This window comes from Artemia franciscana, unplaced genomic scaffold, assembly GCF_032884065.1.
Source record: "Artemia franciscana unplaced genomic scaffold, ASM3288406v1 PGA_scaffold_47, whole genome shotgun sequence".
NCBI classification, from domain to species: domain Eukaryota; kingdom Metazoa; phylum Arthropoda; class Branchiopoda; order Anostraca; family Artemiidae; genus Artemia; species Artemia franciscana.
Genome location: NW_027062688.1, coordinates 1,334,986 through 1,357,519, shown reverse-complemented (window position 1 = coordinate 1,357,519; position 22,534 = coordinate 1,334,986). Strand labels below are relative to the sequence as shown.

General features: G+C 37.4%; 2 protein-coding genes across 2 annotated transcripts in view; both read right to left on the bottom strand.

Moving 5' to 3' along the window:
* LOC136041864 (AP-1 complex subunit mu-1-like) overlaps nt 1-22,534 on the bottom strand; it is a 381,890-nt gene that overhangs the window by 314,628 nt on the left and 44,728 nt on the right. The window lies entirely within an intron of this gene.
* LOC136041863 (collagen alpha-1(V) chain-like) overlaps nt 1-22,534 on the bottom strand; it is a 209,722-nt gene that overhangs the window by 166,823 nt on the left and 20,365 nt on the right. The window contains exon 2 of the mRNA XM_065726642.1: nt 10,658-10,846. Coding sequence (XP_065582714.1) covers nt 10,658-10,846 — 189 coding nt within the window. The remainder of the gene's footprint in view (nt 1-10,657; nt 10,847-22,534) is intronic.

The window sequence follows — 22,534 nt, the reverse complement described above, 5'->3', positions numbered from 1 at the left end:
GCCACAGAACCAGAAATAAGCGTAGCTGCTTCTTCAGCAGTTGCAGAAGCCTTAACATTTGACAGAAGCTTCGTCATTTCAAGGTCAAGGACAAGAGAAGAGGAACTGAGATTGAGTCTCTTCATTCCCATTTTAGTTGTGAATTTCCATCACACGCAACCGATATTGTCGCCACACAGTTTCGTTTATCTGTTTTCAAATCTTTGGGGGTACTGAACAAGCGTTCTGCTGTAACGTTAGAAAATGGCAGTGCACATATGTAATTATTATTATTATTATTACCCGTCAAAAACGGAAAAGACGGAGTATATAAAAGAAAAAGAAAGAAAAGCACAAAAATTTAAATACACTTCCACTACAAATATTATAAAATAACACTAGTCCAGGGATGGTTGGCTCTTAAAACATTGGTACTGAATTTGGAGATTCTACTCTCTATGGCCATGGTAGGGTTGGTGACCTTATATTTCCTGGATATGTCGCCATTGCTGTGCCACAAAGGGAGACGCAGGAGAAACTTAGCATATCTGTAAAATGCGACGCAAATGGCTTTCTTTTCGGTAGCTGTGAATATTTTCCAGAAGGGAACCAGAGCAAGCAGATGGGGGGTAGTAAAAGCATTGTATAGCTGGGCAAGGAGAGGACGGTTGAAACGATAGTTATTGGCAACAAGTAATCCGTAAGACGCTCATAGACGGGAACAGAGGTGGTTTGTCAGTGCTGAGCGTGTGTCCTTCAATGTAGAAGAAATAGGAAGGCCAAGATACGTAAGGGACTCACAAGGCTTAATCAGAGTGTCGCCAATTTTAACGGAGAGGCTAATTGAAAGCTCATTTTTTGAACCATTGAAAAAAAGAAGTTCTGTTTTAGATTCGTTGAAGGAAAGTCCGATCTGCTTGTTTGCCGCTGGAAGTGAGTCGTAATTTTGTTGAAATAAAGATATCGAACGAGAAACATGAAGAATGTCATCAGCAAAGTTTAGCAGCGAAAGATTAATCTCACGAAAAAAGCACGACGGCTTTATTACTTGCTGTGCTTCGATAATAGCGTTATTAAACAGTGATGGAGAAGTTTTGCCACCTTGACATACGCCTTTCTTGACACTCAGCATTTCTTTAGAAGTATAAATGCCGGACGGAGAGGGGATCAGGATGACAGCCGAGAGCTTGTTGTACATACTGTAAACAGGGGAAAGGATGCAAGAGGAAACACCTTGCTGAAGGACTTTGAGCAGGATATGGCCATGGATGCAAGAATCGAAGGCTTTACTAACATCAAGTGCTCCAAAGACGAGAACATCACCATTTTTATCTGCATCAATAAGAAGATTTGCAAGAACGCTGTGAACGTGTTCCCGTCCTGAGTGGTTTTTGAACCCGAACTGGTCGTCCGGAGTAGTGCATCGAAGTGCAATTTAATCAAAAATAAGGGATTCAAATAGCTTACAAAAAGTAGTTGAACGGTGATCAGACGATATGAAGCGCACTGGTCAGCTGGTTTACCTTTTTTGAAAATAGGATGGACCAATCCAACACCAAAGCTGTCTGGAACGATGCCAGTAACGAAAATCATTTGAAATAGCAGAGAAAGGTTCTCTAGGAGAAGATTGCTGGCAAAGCTTAAATGAGTACCAGATATACCATCGATGCCCTTAGATTTCTTTTTTTTTTAACTTATCAATTTTGGAACGCATCAAGGACGGAGTGACCAGGACACCAATATCCTTAACTGAAAACTGAAGCTCCTTATCGAGGGCCTGGCAAAAGGTATTATCTAGGTAGGAATTAGGGGCTGAAAATTGGTCTCTGAAGTAGTCGCACCAGTCTTTTTCTGGCATGCAGGGCGGGCCATTGGAAGATTTGTTCTTAGCTTGAAGATGCCATAAAGCAGGAGGCAAATTATCGACAATCTCGCTGGTACGGGCAATTTCATTAGCCTTATGCTATGTGATGGCTTTGGAAAATTTACGTTTCATGTAAATATGAACAGCGTTGCCTACTCTGGAGCGCGGCTTCCCACAATCTGCCCATAATTGTAGCCAGAATTTTGCTGAATCACATGCGGCCAGGAGATTAGGATTATTCCGCCAGTTACGCACTTCCGTGCCGTGGCGAATTTTGCGGACCGGAACTGCAGTTTTATCACCTGTATGTATAGCATGCGTTATCTCAGAACAGTAGATGTTTAGTAGGATGTTTTTTTCTGAGTCTACTGTCATGTTCGGACAACAGAGAAGTGTGAAAGGAATTCGGATCTTCGACAGTATGTAGTCACATGAACTCTGGTAGGAATCGATGTTAGCAGCTTCCCAGTTGAGGCTGAACTGCCATTTAGGTGGGAAATTTGTGGGTGAAGTTTGCGGCAAGGGCTTTATTTGAAAATAATTACAGATCGGCATGTGGTCGGATATGGAGTAATCAAGAAGAACCGTAGTAGTAGAGGTAGGTTTAATCAAAGAAGAACAATAGAAATAGTCCAACTGAGACACGGAGCCAGATTGATGCACAGGCGCCATTTGGACCAAATCTTGTGGTGGGCATGAACTCCATCTTGCCCCCCGCCTCCGACTCATTTCGTGTCGCGTAATCATCTAGGAAATGGGGATTTGACAGAACTCGAGAATTTTATTATGTATCTTACCTACTTTTAAAGTTTACAATGATTAATAGCAAATAGCATAATTACCCCAAGGGTCGTTAAGTAATTATACTCTTTGGTTAATAGGCGTGCAGTAATTTCAAATCAGTTGGAATTAATGGATTATGTTGGACATAATGGATTATTATGGCTGACAAAGGGCCCTTTGTGGTGAAAGCTTGGGCCCCCTGGTAAATCTGGGGTGGGCATTTGCCCACCCCTGACCCCCCCCCCCAATGGCGTCTCTGGATTGATGGATGTACGTAAAATCACGATCATTTCCAACATAGGTGAGACTTGGACAAGCATGGAGCAAGATCTGAGATCTATTGTTTTCAGGCTCAGACAGTTCACAGTTAAAGTCACCAAACAGGAGGCAACTTAGGCCTTCATCTTCATATTTTGATACTAGCTTGGCAATAGAAGTACATGTGAGAGAGAACTTCCTCTCAGACATATCATTATGGTAATTAGTAGGAAAATAAACAACGAATATGACCACATTCGAAACTTCAACCGCAAGGAAACTGTCAGACTTAGCAACTAGGTTACCAAGTAGCTCTTTCCGTATCATCAGGGCCAAACCACCTGAAGGCCTACCGCGAGTGGACTTAGCATGGTGGAAAAACAGATTATGAGAAGACGTGAACTCCAACAGTTGACGACTAGCGCTTCACAAGAAATGTTCTTGAAGACCCACCACGTCAAACCGCAAGCAAAGTTCAAACAGTAAGTGATGTTTCGGTAGAACTTTCCCATTGATGTTACACGATACAATTTTTAAGGTTTCTTCAGGCATTGGAATTCTTTAGAAGAGACTGAGCGACAGGACATTTAAAAGTGTAACATAGGCGGTCGGAGGAATTGCAAAGAGCACACTTAAGTGCCTTGGTACAAGGATTATCTTTGGTTGTGGAGTGGCCAGCCTCACTACACCTGGAACATTTTCGGGTACCTGAGCACGCAGACGCAAAATGACCATATGACTGGCCAGAAAAGCATTGGGGTGGCAAGCGTTGAAATATACTAATGGGGAGTCTTTCGTACCCTATAATGGGCGGAAAGCAAATAGAAGACTCGAAGGTCCTCTTTAGACTCAAAAAGAAACTTAAACGAACGGGTGTTTCGGATTTAAGTTGCTTTCAAACAGTTGACAATCAGATCACATAGGCTATTTTTATTCAGATCTTCAGGAACATAACGGATAATACCGAAAAAGGAGCGGCATTGGAGTTTAGGCTCGACGTCAGGGTTATTCCCGGTTATGCGTGACATAATAGATTCGGCACCACTTTTATTCTTTTTGACTACTTTCCAGGCTTCTCTACTGGGACGAAGCTCGATTATATTCCCACTAACTTCTCCACAAACATACTCCAGATAAGCTTTACGGGAGTCAGGCTTTTTAAGGTCTAAGGGGGGCTTCTTGAGGATAACTGCATAGGAAGGCTTAGCCGGTGGAGACTAATTGATTCATAGATGTAGCAAGTTTCTTAGTTGCACGGGCTTTTTTCTCACTTTCAATAAAGTCCTTCAAATTATTGGAGATTTCTGTCGCTTTTTGAGCAACAATAGCACTCAATTCACCAGGCATAGTTGGGACCTCCGTAGGATCAAAAATTACGAATTTCGGCAATTTGATCCGGTTAGTCTCACATAACTGGATCAGTTTTCAGTTTCAGCATATCTAACACATTATCGGCAATCTTTTGGCGAGCAACGTTGTGACTCGAAGTATTCGAATAGTGCCAAAGTGTATCCTTAGCTTTTATAATCGTATCCTTGTCATAAAATCCCACTGCCTTTTCGCAAATTTTATCAGTCTTATTTGCTTGGAGCGCTCACGCTAAATAATTTAGCAAAGCATTATGCACAAGTCTTTCTTTCTCATTCGACATTATGCTAATTTAGAAGTCCAGACACATTCAATAGGAAAAAATAACTGGTTACTTTTTGGACGCGACAAGAGCTCATTAGTAATCTAGTATTATAGTCAGTAATCTAGTAATCAGTACTAAAATCAGTAATCTAAAACCTTTCTTAGGTTTTCAAACCTCGGCTTTCTACATGGGTATGTCTGCTTACAGATAAACTTCCAATACTCCTCATCGTACATATGTCTAAACCCGCCAAAGAAACAGTGCTCTGTTCACGCCATTCCCTGTCAATTAGAGCCTTGTTCCACGAAGGCAACCCACGACTTCTTTGAAAATTTGCTAAGCTAGGTGGGTTCTAGTTTCGAGCATTGACAGGACCAAGTAGACTTGTGAACTCCTAAAAGTCACATTCAAACGTAAAGCGTCTCTGTATCTGGATAATCGCCTCCTTGTAAAAGTCTCTTGCTGTTATGTAGACCTTCCTCACCTCCAACTGTGAGATATCTGGACTAGACGAGACCAAGGATGCCAACTCCTCTTCTGCAGTATACCCGAGATACACCTTCTGAACGTCAACATAATGGCTCTCGTCTGTTACGTCAAGAGCCAAAAGATCAGTACAGTTTCTGACGTAGGTTCCATCCATATAGTTTATAACCAAGGTTGCAATAAGCTTAAGTATTTCCGTCTTCGGCTTATAGAAAATTGGTGACTTCGATTGAAACAATACATTAAAGTCTTTCACAAGGCCTAGAGCGTAGTCAACAAACATCATTAGAACCTTAATAAAAGGATTTTTCAGATCGCTAAGGGCAAGTTTGTTGCCATGGGTGGGGTCATCAAAATTGGCACTAGTGAAATAGAGGGACAATGCGTTCCACTTTTCAAGGATTCTTCGCACACATGCATGGATGGACAGCCACCAGGCTGTCCTGCAGTACTGCAAGTACTGCAACTCGCTTAGCACTCATAGAGAAATGACTATATACGTGGCGACATAAGTCTTCCAGAGTTTTGGTAAGCTTCTTGCAGGCATACGAAGCACAAAGATGAATGGAGTGGCAACTACACTTGACTACTACCACCCACGGATAATTGTCACTGATCAGCTTTGCTACCGAATTATGACATCCCATCATTGAGTTTGTTGCGTCGGCACAGAAACCAGTCCAATTTCGCAGAGGCACTTGGTTTTCTATTGTTTTCAATGGGCACTGGTCTCATTCGTGTTTCTCTGAGCACCTCAAACAGACTGACTGACTCTTTAGCTCTGCATTGTTTTTGAGTGTGTTCATATTCCTGGGACATATAACCCTGAAGGGCTCTCAATAGTATTGATATACAATATACCTCCCTTTTTCTTCCAAAGCACCAAACATTTGGTGCTTGCGTATATATTTTTGCACTTTGTCCTTTAGGGAGGATTCCAAATAGAGGTTGAGAGTAGGGGGGATGGAAATTTTGGGTAGGACCAGGTAGACCCTGGTTAGGTAACTGAAGCATTCAGGTGCAATCACATTTGTCTAAAGTGTAGGTATGGTAAAATAATCAAGGAAATACGAAGAATCACCAATACTCACGAGATAATTATAACTTGAAGCAGAAGATATTATATCCAACCGGTTAATCTTGAACTCTCCAATGCTTAGATGATCAGAATTTCGAAACTATAAGCTCAATTCCGTTTTGTATTTTTCAATATCATACGTCCGCCAGCGTACCATAGTATAAAGATGCAAAACAATATTAAAATTGTGGAGCGAACAGTTAGCCTTCCACTAACTCTATTTCGGGTAGATCATGGGAAACGAAAGATTTTCGGGGAGTTTTCGGGGATTCGGGGAACGACATTTCTTTTCGGGGATTTTTCTCGATTTTCGGGGAAATCCCCGAAAATTCGGGGACAATGGAAGCACTGGTTTACTTCACCTGGTTTAAGTTTTAAATATAACAGTGGCATCTGTATTCCGCACTATCTGTGTACTACTATCAAGTAGCGCTATTCCCTTCTGTTAATTTGTAGCTTTTCTGGAGGTAGAAAACTGAAATTTTACTTTCCTTTTACTGTCATTTGAAAAACAAGACTAGACGACCAAAATGTGTCATTTCTATTGAAAAATGTGTCATTTTCGTCGATTGCGTCATCTTTTCGACTGAATATGTCATTGTGTCATGCAACGTCAAGTTGTTTCATTTTGACACAAAATATGTCAATTTTGCAGCCCTGCCGTCAATAAAATGAGAACGCCTCCTGACACTTCTAAACTCTGTGTTTTTCCGTGCTAAGTGTTCAGTACAGAAATTATGGCAACAGTAGGTGAGTTTTACGATTTGTATGACCCTTTTCACTTTCTTCTTTTTTCCAGTAAAACTTTGGTGTCTAAAGGTCACAATAGTTCATTGATTTTTTTTTGCTATGTGTGGCTTTCTCATAAACAAAGTCCGTCGGAAGACATTTGTACAAATTTGAGAAGAGCGCATAAGGCTGTATCTTAGGGGGAGTTGATGGCTTCCTACCATGAATATGTATTGGAAGAGAACCGTCTTATGTGTGAAGGCTTTGAGAGTAGCGATGCATATTTCCCGTCGTCATTCAAAAATATGAGAACGCCTCCTGACACCCTTGGACTCTGTATTTTTCAGTGCAAAGTGTTCAGTATAGAAATTATAGCAACAGTAGGTGAATATTACGTTTTGTATGACTTTTTTCACTTTCTTCTTTTTTCAGTGAAAATTATGGCGTCTAGAAGTTACAAAAGTTCATTAGATTTTTTTTTGCTATCTGTGTGGCTATTTCATGAACAAAGTCTGTCAGAAGAAATTCGTATTAAATTTGAGGAGAGCAAATAAGACCGTATCCTGGGGGGGGGGTTGCCTCTTCCCCCCAAAAAATAATTGTCCGGCTCGTAAAGAACAATAAAAAAATGAATGTAAATGAATTTCTGATACGTTTCTTAATTTTTTAAAGCCCCTCTCCTAAATTTTGTTTTGTAATCCCCCCCCCCGAAAAAACGTGGATATGACCCTGAGAGCACATGTGTTAAACTTTGATTCGAAGGTAAGACGGTGGTATGTCGTGGGTATCACATTTTGTCTTTTTGACATATGTGGGCGATTGTATCTTTGACACCATGGTCAGTTACTTCTGTTTGGCACATTTCTCTGCTTTCTCACATGAAATTCGTGCATCTGTGAAGTATCTGCTCTATTTCAAGGTCAATCACGCATGATCCTGGCACTTGCCCAATACCAAACCATCGCCAGAATCGATGAAGGAACGGATGAAAAATGTTCTCCGTCTTCTAGAAGCAAGTCAGACTCTGTTAATTTCCTGATGAAGACAAAAATTTGATTAATGATGGTGATCTTTGTGTGACGCTAATAAAGGTCTAGCACAACCGCTAGGTGCATACCTGTAAAAATTTATTTTGCTATCACCTGGTACAAGACCCAAAAAACTTGTACAGCTCGTTCTGATAAGTGACAGTATGTGCTACTGCAAGGACATCTTCAGTCTTATGTCAAGCAACGGGGTAGGACATAGCACTGAAGCAATGTATCTGTCTATTGATTTCTTTAATGCAAGTTTTAAATCTGTAATGAAATGGAGTGGGATGATAATTGCGTCAGTAACGGCAGGATAATTTGTTTATCTAAAAGAGACATACAAAATTATGTTACTACTTTTTGAAAACATTCACAATTGCAATTAGGATTGGAATATCTGTGGTGGTTTAAAAGTAATCACTATTCTCATTGAAAAGCACAAAGGGCATGCTAATTATTACTCCTTAGTCAGCGAGTGCGACAGCAGAGATAGGAAGTACCACTAAATAGAAAGAAGAAATGGTGCATCATAGATGAAATCCGGCCGTTTAGTAAAAACGTCCGTCATGTGCTGTTGGCTGAGCGGAAACAATTTAGATACCTCTACTTCATATAGATCTGGGGCTCATGAAAAACTTTGTGATGGCACCAGACAACAACTTAGGTTTTGATTTAACTTCTGATTAAAGGTTAAAATGCTTTTAAGGGATTTTTTTTCCTGAAATATATTTTTTTGTGTTTTTCTATATTTCAGTTTCAAGTTTTTCTATTAATCTTTGCAAGGGCTGCTCTTTACTCACCATCTATCTTAACGAATGCTATAAAATTGGGACAAGAAAATAACAAAAAAATAGAATCGTAAGCAAATTAAATTAATTTAAGTTTTTAATATTTTATTTAGGAAAGCATGACGCTCTTCTATTAAAACCTTTAACACTGAAGTCTTCGTTTATATAAATGTAGCAACTAAATCTATTCTATATGCTGAAAAAAAGCTTTTAGTTTTGAAGTTATTTATAAAAGTTGTCAGCAAATGAAAATCTGTATTATTTTAAATTGAAGTTCTAAACAACCGAAAAAGTTGAACGATCTTCACAAAATCATGTAATACAATCTATTTTCCATAAATAGTGTAAAACAAGCAGTCACAGAATATGTAATCCCTAAAGTTTTCGGAGAAGGAAGGCCATGCATGTGTCTTCCATCTCCCCTTCCCCCATTCCCCACCCTGAGATGATTGTTTCAAACAAATAGTTCCTTATGCTCTTTTCATTTAACAAAACAGAGCGCACCTCATGAAAAAGGTAGCATCCAGATGCCCTTATTTCGGAGGCAAAACTGACATGCATTTTACCATTTGTTTCTATGCATTCATACAATTCATAAAAATGAGCTGTAATCGTAGACGATTTATCCAATAAAATTAAGTCTAAGACTTCTAACCAAAATCTTTGGTTAGGGTGCTAATCAATGTATTCTTAAATGGGGATCAGGGTATCTAAGGCCTCAAAAGCATTTTAGGCCCATCTTTGAAAACTTTATACAAGTGTTTTTATATGGATTGATTCAATACTTGCAAGATGTTGATTTAACCTCTGACACCTTTTAATTACATAATGATTTTATTCGAAAAGAAAATATGCGATCTTAGTGTTTCCTCAAATTATTGCTGTAAAGTATTGTTATCAAAGTAATTTTAATGAAATGAGAATGAACCATGGTTATGGGTTTCGCTATCAGGTACAATTTAATTGAATTAGTTCAGAATAATCATCACATTCCTATGATAGCGATTTAAAGAAATTCTTCATAAGGTTATGAGGCATGCATTATGTTAACCATTGTTGAAACAAAACAGTCAGATAAAGTGACCAGCGAATGAGTAGATTTATGACCCCCCCCTAAAAAAAAACAACAAAATTGGCTAGTGGTACGTTACACAGTAGCAACAACACAAAAGAGTAATAAAAAGGGAAAAGTTTTTTTTTTATCATTGCTCAACTCATTTTTAAATGCAATTCTGTTTCTGAAGTCAATCTTTCAAGTGCTTATCAAAATTGCTTTCAGCCATTTTCATATTAAAAAAGCATATTTTTATTAATTAGTTTAAAAAATCGGTCAACTATAATAAGAACATAATTATTCTAACTGAGACAATATGAATTTTCGAATCCTTCATCCGCATATGGGCCAATCAGGAAAAGCTAGTTATTGAAATATTTAATGAAAAAAACTATGTTGGAGTGAAAGACAAGATGCACCCTCGGTTGACCTATAAGGTCAAATCTGCTTGTCAATTTACTGTTGCACAATCACCAATAGTATTACAAGAACCTGAAATGAATGATGACGTCAAACTTAAACTGAATAAAAATTACCACAAACTGGAATAGGAGTACCATTCCTTAAGGGGATTAGACGCTTTAAAGAATCAGCTCATTTCAACAATTATAAGATTTTTAGTTTGTGTTGCCAAACTATTTACAATTGATTGAATGACCATGTCATAGCTTGCAGAGCTTGCAAAAGCAATTCGGATAAACGGCAGAAAACAAGAAGCAAGCTTAAACATTCTCTAAAATCTTAGAAATCCTTGTAACTTTTCTTGTTTTGTGCTGAATATAGAGGTATTTAAATTTAGCGAGACTTACATCACTAGATAGTGTGGATTTTTTTACCACATGGTGCTCTTTTATAAAAATTTTTGTTACCAAATCTATTTTGATAGAAATCCTACATTCTCATTTGGAAGAATTGTTGATACTTTGGTGCACATGTGTGTCAATTAAGAACAGAGTAATCATTTTTATACTTACTGGGAAACACTTGTGCTGTTGTAGTAGACAATACAGCACGTCTGGTCACCTTGTAGGCTAAATCTGCCTGCCCATATACAGAAACGCCATCATCAATGGCCACTGCTCGTTGATCACAAAAACCTGTGACATTCGAAACACCTAAGGGAATGTTGCTGATGCCCACAATTTCTAAGATGTTGGAAGTGCCTATAATAAAAAAAAAAATTGTGTTTCAGGTTTTCACCAAAATTCAATCAAAGCAAAAATTCTATTCAATCAAAACCAAAACGAGACACGGCAACCAACATAAAAAACACTAGTACAAACCACATAAAATTAGATATGTGGAAATTTCTAGCCACGCAAAAGGCCGGTTGGCAAAATTCATGAAGACTACACGCAGTTTTGAACTTTATTCTCAAACTCATATCTTTCTTAAGATCTTTGCATAACGAGTTAATGGGAGCATTACTCACTAACATACATTGTATAACCCGTGTGTCACTCATGCAATATTTGTCCCCAGATCCAGATTCCTGTATAGTTAAGCACGGCCCTATATGGTATTTCAAGATTTGGAACTCTACGTATACATAAAAAGATACCAATGAATTTGAGTTCTGGATTCGTATTAAAGCTCTTCAAAGTTTATTTATGGACAGGTTCTGAAGCTAACCAAAGTCATATATGTCTGTGAAACTATCATTTACGTGTCCAGTGTTCAGTTTTTCACTTCTCTAGATCTTTTCAGAGAACAAAACGAAATTGACGTCTATCCTCCCAAATAACAAGTATATTCTGAACCTTTTAAAAATCAACCAAAATTTTGATGCTCTAGAAAATGTTACTTTTTCTGCATTTTTCGGCAGCAGTTTGTCAGCAAAGACCTTAACAGAACAATAAGATCTTGCAATAAAAACCGACGCCACTAATGTGCTATTCTTCAAGATTGGGCTAATCAAAGTCATATGCAGCGATTTTCATAAAACGGCAACTTACTGTATAGTTAGCCACCTTGCTATGAAACAGTTCAAGGTTAATTGAACAATAAGAGAGTGACTGGTATTAATCGTTTTTTTGTTTATTTACTAGTTGTATCCAAAGCTCCAGCCAGTTGCGACTTTGACCTTCAGCTTTAGTACTACTTTAAACGTTCTGTTTAAACGCAAAATGACGAAAAAGTGAAACTCTGTTTTGGTTAGGTTAGGTCGTGGTAGGTTAGCTTGGTTTGGTAGTAGGTTAACTTGGTTTGGTTGGTTATGTAGGTAGGTAAACTTGGTTTGGTAGGTTAGTCTTCAGAATGTGTATTTACTGCTTTTCATTGATTGATTTTAAACCATTGCTTTAAATAGCATAGGGAGAGGACAACAGCTATTCTTTGCTTTTGATTTATGGAATGTAGTAATAGTGATTGGAAGCTGTACTAGCTTTTATATCCTCTTGTAGTTATGTTTTTCTGTCAGAAGTTTGTGTTTTTACTATATTGTTTGTCAGTAACTGACTGGAGATGGCATTGAAAGAGCTTAGCGGATAAAGACCTGGTCTCTGGAATTCGTCCACTTTTCCCATTACCATCCTGAGCCTACCAGGGGTTACATGGAGCCTGAAAGAGGGGGATAAACTGAGGGTTGATGAAGCAGAATGTCTTAAGTAAAAATAACTTTAACATGCGGAGGAAATACGACTACGTGTAGTCTCAAAATTAAGTTCATTTCATATTTATGAGCTCATAGCTGCTTCCAAAGCTCCCTTACAAGCTAAGTCAATTTTGAATTAAGTTTATCAGCAAAATCCCACTTTCCTAAGGGGAGAGCCCTTGGGATCTACAAAGAAAAAGTAAGTGTGAGCCTACATTTCTTGGGAGCATAGGAAAATATTAGGAGTTCATGCGCTAGCTAATATTTCTTTTTTATTCTTTTTATTTGAAATAGCACAAACGTTACATTTCTAAATTCCTTTTGAAAGTATAAAGTATTATAAATAATTCTGAAACTTTGTTCGACTAGTGATTTTTATGGCTTTAAAATTGTAAGTTAATACGAAACAAAAGAAATCAAATCCCAACTAAACTGGCAAGCGATTTTTGTCGGTTGCCGTAATGATTGGAAATAAACCCCATCCATCCCAGTCAGTGACCGTTTTGTGTTCTCTTGGGCACGGGGCAAAATCTTGATTAGCACCCGCCCCCACTTGTCTCCCAAATAATATTCAGGTAAAGTTTTAACGGAACTTTCATCTATTAGAAAAAATTAACCAGAAATTCCAATGCGCTCCTACCTTTTTTAATAGAAATAAAATTCTTAAAAATACAAAATGATTATAACCAATAAATTTTTTATTAGAAATTTTGCTCCCCTAAAATTTCTTGCCCAGGGCGAGTGCCCACTCTTTCTCCTCGCTAAGACCGCCTCTGATCCCAGGGCAACAGCACGAGGAGCAAACGTTCAGATAGAACACTTAACAGGGCCAGTAGTTCTGGCTTTCAAATCATTTAAGCTTTGATTGTTGACTTAGGAAAGAACCAGAGCCCAACAAGAAGTCATAAGACTAAATGACAGGGGGTGGAAACTTATGTGAAAAAGAAAACTTTATACTTTAACTTACTTTATTAGTTTCAAGGTCGTATCCAGTTTTTTTGGAGAGGGGGGGGATCACAAAAGCATTTTCTTCCGGGGAGGGGATTAAAAAAACTTAAAAAACGCATCAAAATTTGTTTTATATTCATTTTTAATACATTTTTACGAGTCGGACAAGCGACAAAATTCAGTGAGGAGAGGGAAGGGGGCTCAAACTCCCTAACTCCCTACTCCCCCCCCAGATACAACCTTGATTAGTGTTGGCAGTAAGTTATCCGCAAAAAAAAGAAAAATATATTGGGGATCAAATATTTGGGAAAATATTGGTAAAGAGTTTTTACTTTTTATGCTTCTTTAGAATTGAACCAAAATGAATATTAAGATTGCAAAGGGGAGACGAATTATTATTAGTAATAAAATTAATAGAGAGCAAAAGTGACATGAGCTTTGCTCCCCAGTTAGGGAAAATGCAGACACTCAAAAGGGGTCCCTCAAAGTAAAAAGTTTGGCAAAACAGCTCTACCCAGTTGACTTAGATGGTCAACTGAAGGAGTCTGAGATAACCGGATGCAGGAAAAGTATTAAAGGTCCAGAGAATAGTGCAGCAGCACTAGATGTCAGAAAGGAAGGAACCTATGGACAGGGATTCTGGCAAAATGTTAGGAAGACATTCAAAGTGTAACTTAACTAGATGCAAAGGATGCTTTGGTAAAATATTCAGGGATTAAACTAGACGTGAAACATGTACTGGCGAAAAGTTAGGGCTAAATGTAACCCCATATTTGCTCGGACTGGAGGATGGACTTTGCACAATTAATGAAATTCTAATAACATCCCCAAGAACAACCAGGAAACTGTGATAACATTTACCAACAAATCTTGTGGGTTATTGTACGGAATACGTACATTCTAAAGCAATTTTGAGATTGCATAAGTTTGTACGAAGAGCTATCGAGGAATTGTTGGAAAAAGAGTGAACACCGAGTGCGGAAACTTTCATGTTTGCTTAAGAAGGAATAAAACCCCATAATTCCGTCCATCCAGCATTAGAACTAAGGTATAAGGCAGTAGATCCACATTAATAGTGATCATAGATACCGTGGGGCCACTCCTACAGCAGCCAATTGACGGCAGTGCTCTATCTTGTTTTAGTTATGCTTCTTAAGTACCAGTTGATGATCTCGTTTTTGATTTTGTTTCACTTTGACCCTATAAAAGCCGGTAGAAAGCGACCCCACGGCTGACCGAAGAAGCGATCGTCCGACAGCCTGTCCAAGTTCTTGGCGATGTCAAACATCAGACCGAGTAAAGCACAAACGCTTGCACTGAACCGAAGCGGATGGAGGAGTCAGCGGACGTCGAGAAGCTCCGGTAGGAGACCTAAGTCAAGTAAGTAAATCGAGAAGATTTTGTTTTGCTGGCTTATCAAATCCGGATAAAATAGAACTTCGCCTACACTCTTAAAGAAGATACGGTAGAACTGACAAGCTAGAAGCATTAATACGAGAAAGTCAATCTCTACAGCGTGACATGATATTCAAGCTATTTAAGTATTTAACACTCAATATGTCCATTTGTTTTGAAGTACCACTCTCAAAAGTAAAAAGAATCACGCTTGACAGCCATCTTTATTTGTCAAAATTGCTCATCTCTAATATGAACAAAGAAAAAATTCAAACATCAGTCTAATCTGTGTGACCTTTTTCAAGTCGCATCAATGGGAGGACCGCACTTTAATTTTTCCTTGTGTAAAAAATCTTCGAAACGCTCCAAAGACCCAAAACAACGAGACAGAGTGAGCAACTGTTTCTTTTATCCAATTTTACCTTACCTAGCTAGCCTAATCAATATTTCGCTGTGAAAACATGAAGAGATTTGCAAGATATTTGCTACTACTACTACTACTACTACTACTACTACTACTACTACTACTACTACTACTAAAACTCTCTGCAGCCACGAAACCACCTGAGGTCAACACATCTGCACAGGCTCCTCCTCCATACTAATTTATTTAAAGACTCCCTCTTTTCACCCTCCTTGGATATTCCATTAGCCCTTAAATATTTCCTTACGACATCCTCCAACCCCAGCCTCGGACGACCAGCTTTCCGTTTCGCCCTTGACAGTTGGTCGAAAAGGGCAATCTTAGGCCACTCGTCATTTTTCATATAGCCTACTGTTTTCCCACTTTTCACACACTTCTCGTACAGTCTAATGTTTGAAATACAGTTAGTCAAGCGGGTACCCAAAAAAATCCGTAGGCAATTTCTCTGGAAAACATCTAGTAAATCTTTGTCCATTTTTTGGAGCGCCCATGCTTCATAACGATATTTGACTACTGTCATCGCCGCAACTTCCAATATTCTATTCTTGGTTTGCAGACTGATCTTCCTATTCTTCTAAAATTCTTTCAACTGTCACAAAACACCCTGAGCCTTGGCTATTCTACTTTCAACAGCTTCACTGCTCCCTCATCCTTAAGTGAAACTGTTTATATTTGTACAGTATAGCAGACAAATACATTCAAATAATATGTGCTATTTACGAAAATAATACTGCTACGGATAAGTTAGGAAATGAGGTCAGTAGCGGGTTTCGTATTAAATCAGAAGTTACGCAGGGTTGTGTTTTATTCTCATTTATATCGATCATTTTGGTAGACTTTGTCTTCAGGAGCACAGGAAAGGCAATGGGAGAACAGGGAATAAAATGGGGAAGAAAAAGTTTCATGGACCCAGATTTATGCTGATGATTTAATCATCCTAGATGAAAGTACGAGTAAAATGAATGAACTTTTAGAGGTTTTGCGAGTTCAGGGTGCTAGAATAGGTTTGAACATTAATGTTAAAAAGACAACGTCGCTAAGGCTAGGAATAAGTGAAGATGAAAAGGTGACGTTGGATAGCAAATAGATAGATAAAAAGCACAGCTTCACTTGCCTTTATACCATTGTTAGTGAAAACGGTGGATGCCTTGAAGATGTTAAAAGTAGAATATCCAAAACTAAGTTTTTTTTCACAGTTAAAAAAAAGTTTGGTAGAATAGGAAGATAAACCTATAAACCAAGATTGGAAACCACAGTGATGACAGTGATAAAATAGGGTTCTGAAGCATGGGCGCTTCGGAAAAAGGAGGAAGATTTCCAAAAAAAAATTTCAGAGAAAATGGCTACGGGTTGTTTTGGCTACCCGACTGACAGGCCGTATTTCAAACAGCAGGCTGTTCAAAAGGTGTGGTTCAATCCTACCTTCTAGGGTTATAATGAGAAGATGGCTGTGATGGCTATGGCACGTTCTGAGGATGAAGGATGACAGATTGCCAAATATCGTCCTTCTCGACCAGCCATCTAGGGCTAAACAATAAGCACGTGATTCACATTTGGTGTTGGATAATGTCGTAAAGCAAGGTTTAAGGAAAACGGAAATTTCTCGGGGGAATGTAAAAAGGGAAACCTTGAATTGATTGGGATGGAGGAGGAGCGTCTGTAGCTGTGTTAGCCTCAGATGGCTTTGTACTTTGTTGAGTTTTTAGTAGCTTTAGGAGTGGGGAAAGAGGGTGTAGAGATGCCGGGGATTTTCTCAGACTGTATCACTTTGTTACTGGACCAAAAGTTAACGTAGGCTTTTCAACCTGAGGCATAAACCAGGTATGTGCAGCACAAAATAAGGTAAAGGTGCAGATTAACTACCCAAGTTGTGTAGGCGTTTGTTGTGAAGAAACAACAAATATGTTGTTTCTTATTAGGGGTAGCTAATCTGGACCTTTTCTGACAAAAAATTCAGAATAAAAAGACACAAAAACAACAAGCAGAAATGCGCACCTACGAGCAAGATGAATAGCACAGCTAAGTAAAGAATTGAATAATTCTTAATTCCGTGCTGTCAGCATTGGAATTGCTTTAACTCATCTTTGCAAAATGAACTTTTTGGTTGTAAACTTGTAGTTTATTTAATAAATTTGAAATAAAGGACCATAGGCCTAATTGGATAACTAAGAAATTAACATATCGTTCGATGCAGAATTCTATCCTGTGAATTCATTAGAAAGATTAGAAAAATTTAGATTTGGTTTGTTTTTTGGCTCCCTTGGAATTCAGGAAATAGACCTCGCCACCAACGACCCCAAAGTCTGATCCTGAGTCCTTTTGTTTCCCCAAAAAGCTTTATTTAAGGAATATAGGAATGAATTTAAAGAGGAAATGGTTTTTATATTTAGAGTCAGCATTGAATAAAATGTTCATTTATTAGCCACTTCATTATGGTCCTATATTCCAAATTAATTGACTGTTTCCGCACCCGTGATAGAAGGCCTAAGGAGTTCCATAACCAAAATAAAAAAAACAAGGATTTTTTGAAAAAACACGGATTTTGGAAATTAACCTATTTAGTATACTCTGAAATCTTTGTAAATTCGACGCTTACAGGGCCTGTCAATCCATTTCAGTCCCTATCATTGGAAATATATTCCAACGGAATGTAATGAAAATCCTACTTGGGCTATTCTTATTAAGATATTCATTTTCCTCGACAAGCTGAAATTAATGAACGTTGCAATTCTTCTGAAAAACTGACTTTAAAAAATCTTTTGAAACACTTGAAGCACAATCAACTCACCTCAAACTTCTCTCAAAAAGACAAAGCGATTCATAGAATATCAGCATGGATGCTACTCTAATTATCACTTGCAGCCAAGATCATTCGAGGAGAAGAGACTCTAAGTTTAAATGTCTTCCTCTAAACATGAAAAAGACTCCGACTTTTTTGAGTTTATGGGGAAAATTCCCTCCCCATAATAAATTCCTTGATGAGGCCCGAGGCTCTGTTTCCACTTGTTATCTTCTATTAGATTAAATTCTATCAATTTATACTACTTGTGTGATTGTTTTTTTATGTTAATCTTCACTGCATGAACAGCAGAACTTTTTCAAAATTGTAAGAAAACATATTATTTCCTCTATTGAAGTTGCCATGCTAGTCTTAATGGTGGTGGCAAACCACTTGCGGATTCCGGATACATTCACCCACAACGCTGACCTTTGCCAAATCAAGATAAGAAGTCCCTATGAATGGTTCCCTGCATTTGACACTCAAGAATAGAATAACAGATGAATTAGAATGCCAACAAAAATTATCGGTCTTTTTGGAAGTAGAACAACAACAAAGGTGATAATGACCTTAATTGTCAAACTTGAAAATTTAAACCAAATTAGAAATTATATTATACCCAATTGCGCATTACTATTTCCTAAAAAAATTCATAGGACAAATTTTATTGGCTTTTTGCAGTACACCTAGTGATGGGAATATTCATTGTTATGAGGAATCGAAAATAATCCAATTTCGCTGGATTATGTATGAATTAAATAAAAAAACAAGTTTTTTAATTGAAAGTAAGGAGCGACATTAAAACTTAAAACGAACAGAAATTACTCTTTATGTGAAAGGGTCTGTTCACTCCTCAACACCCCGCTCTTTTCGCTAAAGTTTGACTCTTTCTCTCAACTCTACTTTTTAAAACAGTAAAAACCTTTAGCACAAAGAGCGGGGCGTTGAGGAGGGAACAGCCCCTTCATATACAGAGTAATTTCTGTTTGTTTTAAGTTTTAATGTAGCTCCTTACTTTCAGTAAAAAAACTTTTTTTTTTATTTAATTTTCCGAACGTTTTTGAATTAATCCATGTTTTGATTTTGGCTCTCCGTACGTGAATAATTAAAACAAAATTTGCATATTAATTTATTTTTCTAGCTAAATGGCTTTCTCATAGTTTTAATCGGACGATTTTGAGAAAAAAAGGAGCGCGGAAGTAGGCCTAGTTAGCCTCCAATTTTTTGTTTATTTAAAAAGGCAACTAGAACTTTTAATTTTTACGAACGTTTTTATTAGTAAAAATATACGTAACTTACGAATTAACTTACGTAACGAACTTCTATATTTGTATGTTTTTATTACGTATATGAGGGGGTTCACGCCCTCTTTAATACCTTGCTCTTTACACTAAAGCCTAAAATTTATCCCAATTCCTTAAGAATGACCCCTGAATCACAAAGGCCGTAGAATAAATAATGGAAATTAACAAAATCACTTTAGCGTAAAGAGCAAGGTATTGGGAGGAGGTGAACCCCTCATATGCGTAATAATTTCTGTTCGTTTTAAGTTTTGATGCTGTTCCTTACTTTCAGTTGAAAAAAAACTTTTTCATATTTAATTTGTTCATTGTTTTTTTCAAAAAAGGCTGAAAAATCCTGCGCCCCCTTCATGGAAATTTTATCCCCCCATTACGAATTCCTCCATGGAAAGTTCTCCCGCATAACCCCCTCTCTTAAATCCCTCCCCCCAACCACAAACATACCCTGAAAGCGTCTGTACACTTCCCAATAACCATTACTATATGTAAACACGGGTCAAACTTGCAGCCCTTCTCACGGGAACTGTGGGGGATTAAGCCGTCCCCAAAGACATAGTTATTAGGTTTTTCGACTATGCTGAACCAAATGGTTATCTCAGAATTTTGATCCGGTCTTTGGGAAAAAAGTAGCGAGGGAGAGGGCCTAGGTGCCCTCCAATTTTTTGGGTTACTTAAAAAGGGAGCTAGAACTTTTAATTTTTGTTAGAAAGAAACCTCTCACGAGATTCTAGGACCAATGGGTGGATAAGATCAGCCCTGGAAAAAAATAAACAAATAAACACGCATCCGTGATCTGTCTTGTGACAAAAAAAAAAACAAACAAAATTCCACATTTTTATAGATACGAGATTGAAACTTCTACTGTAGGATTTTCTGATACTCTGAATCTAGTGGTGTGATTTTCGTCAACATCTCTGACTATTAAGGTGTGTTGTCCCCTATTTTCTAAAATAAAGATAATTTTCTCATGCTCGCAACTTTTGATGGGTAAGTTTAAACTTGATGAAACTTATATATTAAAATTAGCTTCCATTACTATTGAGCCGGCTCACTCCTTACTACAGTTCGTTACCGCGAAATGTTCGAAAATTTTCTCGACTCTTAAGATGATTAAATAAAAAAAAACTAATTTTTTTAGCTGAAAGTAAGGAGCGACATTAAAACTTAAAACGAACAGAAATTACTCCGTATATGAAATGGGTTGTCCCCTCCGCAATCCCTCGCTCTTTATGCTAAAGCTTTTAATTGTTTTAAAAAGTAGAATTGTGGCAAAGAGTCAAACTTTAGCGTAAATTTTTCGGTTACTTAAAAAGGCAACTAGAACTTTTAATTTTTAACAAACGTTTTTATTAGTAAAAAAAATACGTAACTTAAGAATTAACTTACGTAACAAACTTTCTTAATCTTATATTTTTATTATATATACGAGGGGGTTTGTACCCTCGTTAATACCTCGCTCTTTACACTAAATCGTAAGTTTTGTCCCAATTCTTTAAGAATGACCCCTGAATCAGAAAGGCCGTAGAATAAATAGTTGAAATTACTAAAAATACTTTAGCATAAAGAGCGAGGTATTTATCTCCTCCTAAATACCTCGCTCTTTATGCTAAAGTATTTTTAGAACCCCTCATATGCGTAATAATCTCTGTTCGTTTTAAGTTTCAATGCTACTCCTTCCTTTCATTTGAAAAAACGTTTTCATGTTTATTTTTCATTGTTTTCTTATAGTAATGCTAGAAAATCCTGCGCCCTTTTCATTGAATTTTTCTTCCCCCATGACAGATTCCTCCAAGGAAAGATCCTCCAACATATCCCCCTCCCCTCAGCCCCACCCCCAAACAAAATAAAATCCCCCTGAAAACGTCTGTACACTTCCCAATAACCATTACTATATGTAAACACTGGTCAAAGTTTGTAACTTGCAGCCCCTGCCCCAGGGATTGTGGGGGAGTAAGTCATCCCCAAAGACATAGTTATTATGGTTTTTGACTATGCTGAACAAAATGGCTATCTCAAAATTTTGATTCGTTGACTTTGGGGAAAAAATGAGCGTAGGAGGGGGCCTAGATGCCCTCCAATTTTTTGGTCACTTAAAAAGGGCACTAGAACTTTTCATTTCCGTTAGAATGAGCCCTCTTGCGACATTCTAGGACCACTTGGTCGATACGATGACCCCTGGGAAAAAAAACAAATAAACACGCACCCGTAATTTGTCTTTTGGCAAAAAATACAAAATTCCACATTTTTGTAGATAGGAGTTTGAAACTTCTACAGTAGGGTTTTCTGATACGCTGAATCTGATGGTGTCATTTTCGTTAAGATTCTATGACTTTTAGGGGGTGTTTCCCCCTATTTTCTTAAATAAGGCAAATTTTCTCAGGCTCGTAACTTTTGATGGGTAAGACTAAACTTGATGAAACTTATATATTTAAAATCAACATTAAAATACGATTCTTTTGATGTAGCTATTGATATCAAAATTCAATTTCTTAGAGTTTTGGTTACTATTGAGCCGGGTCGCTCCATACTACAGTTCGTTACCACGAACTGTTTGATTTTTTTACAAGCCATCCTACCATATTTCCAAAATTAGTTGTCTGTAACAGGACCATTCTCTTGCTCAATGCTAAATCTGAGCAAATTTCAAATTTTCATTTTTGTGCTCAACAGACAAACCAAGATTTGAAAATTTGAATTGATTATCTGAAAATTTTAAGATTTGAAATAGTTTTGATTAAAAACCTATGACGCCCTGAGAATTTAAATCACCAATCTATACCTATTAAATACAAAAATAACAAACACACAATTTTTTTTAATGTGTATTTCGACTCGTATACTTAGTTTGAAGCACATACATACATGCATCTTTATTATAACTTATGTTTTCTTAATTTTCTTATGATTTAATAATTTTCTGTCTTCATTCTATATCTATTTTGAACATAACCATTTCATAAATTCTCTGTTAGTCTTGGATGGAAAATTGTCGTTCACGATTTTTCCATATTGTCTATCTCTAATTCATAGAATGTCGAAGCTTGAAGATTGTGAAGGCTTAAATTTCAAACTTTATTATTTGAAGCTAATGCGCAAGACAGTCGTAGTGTATTCATCAACACATTTGAAATGACAAATGATATTACAGATTTTCACAGAAATTCTGAAAATCTTTTAATAGATTGCATATTTCTTCGCAAATTGTTTTCAATCTCCTAAGCATGGACTCTCAGCAAAGACAAGTTACTTTGGTACACCATCAATCAGTATTTTATGGGAGTTAGTAAGTAATTGCACAAATCTCGCATTCAAATTCTTTCAATCTATTGAGGAAATCTCTCAAACTTCATTGAATTGATGATGCTAGGACTGTTTTAAATAATTTTCTGGTTTTAAAGACCTTATTTTTTT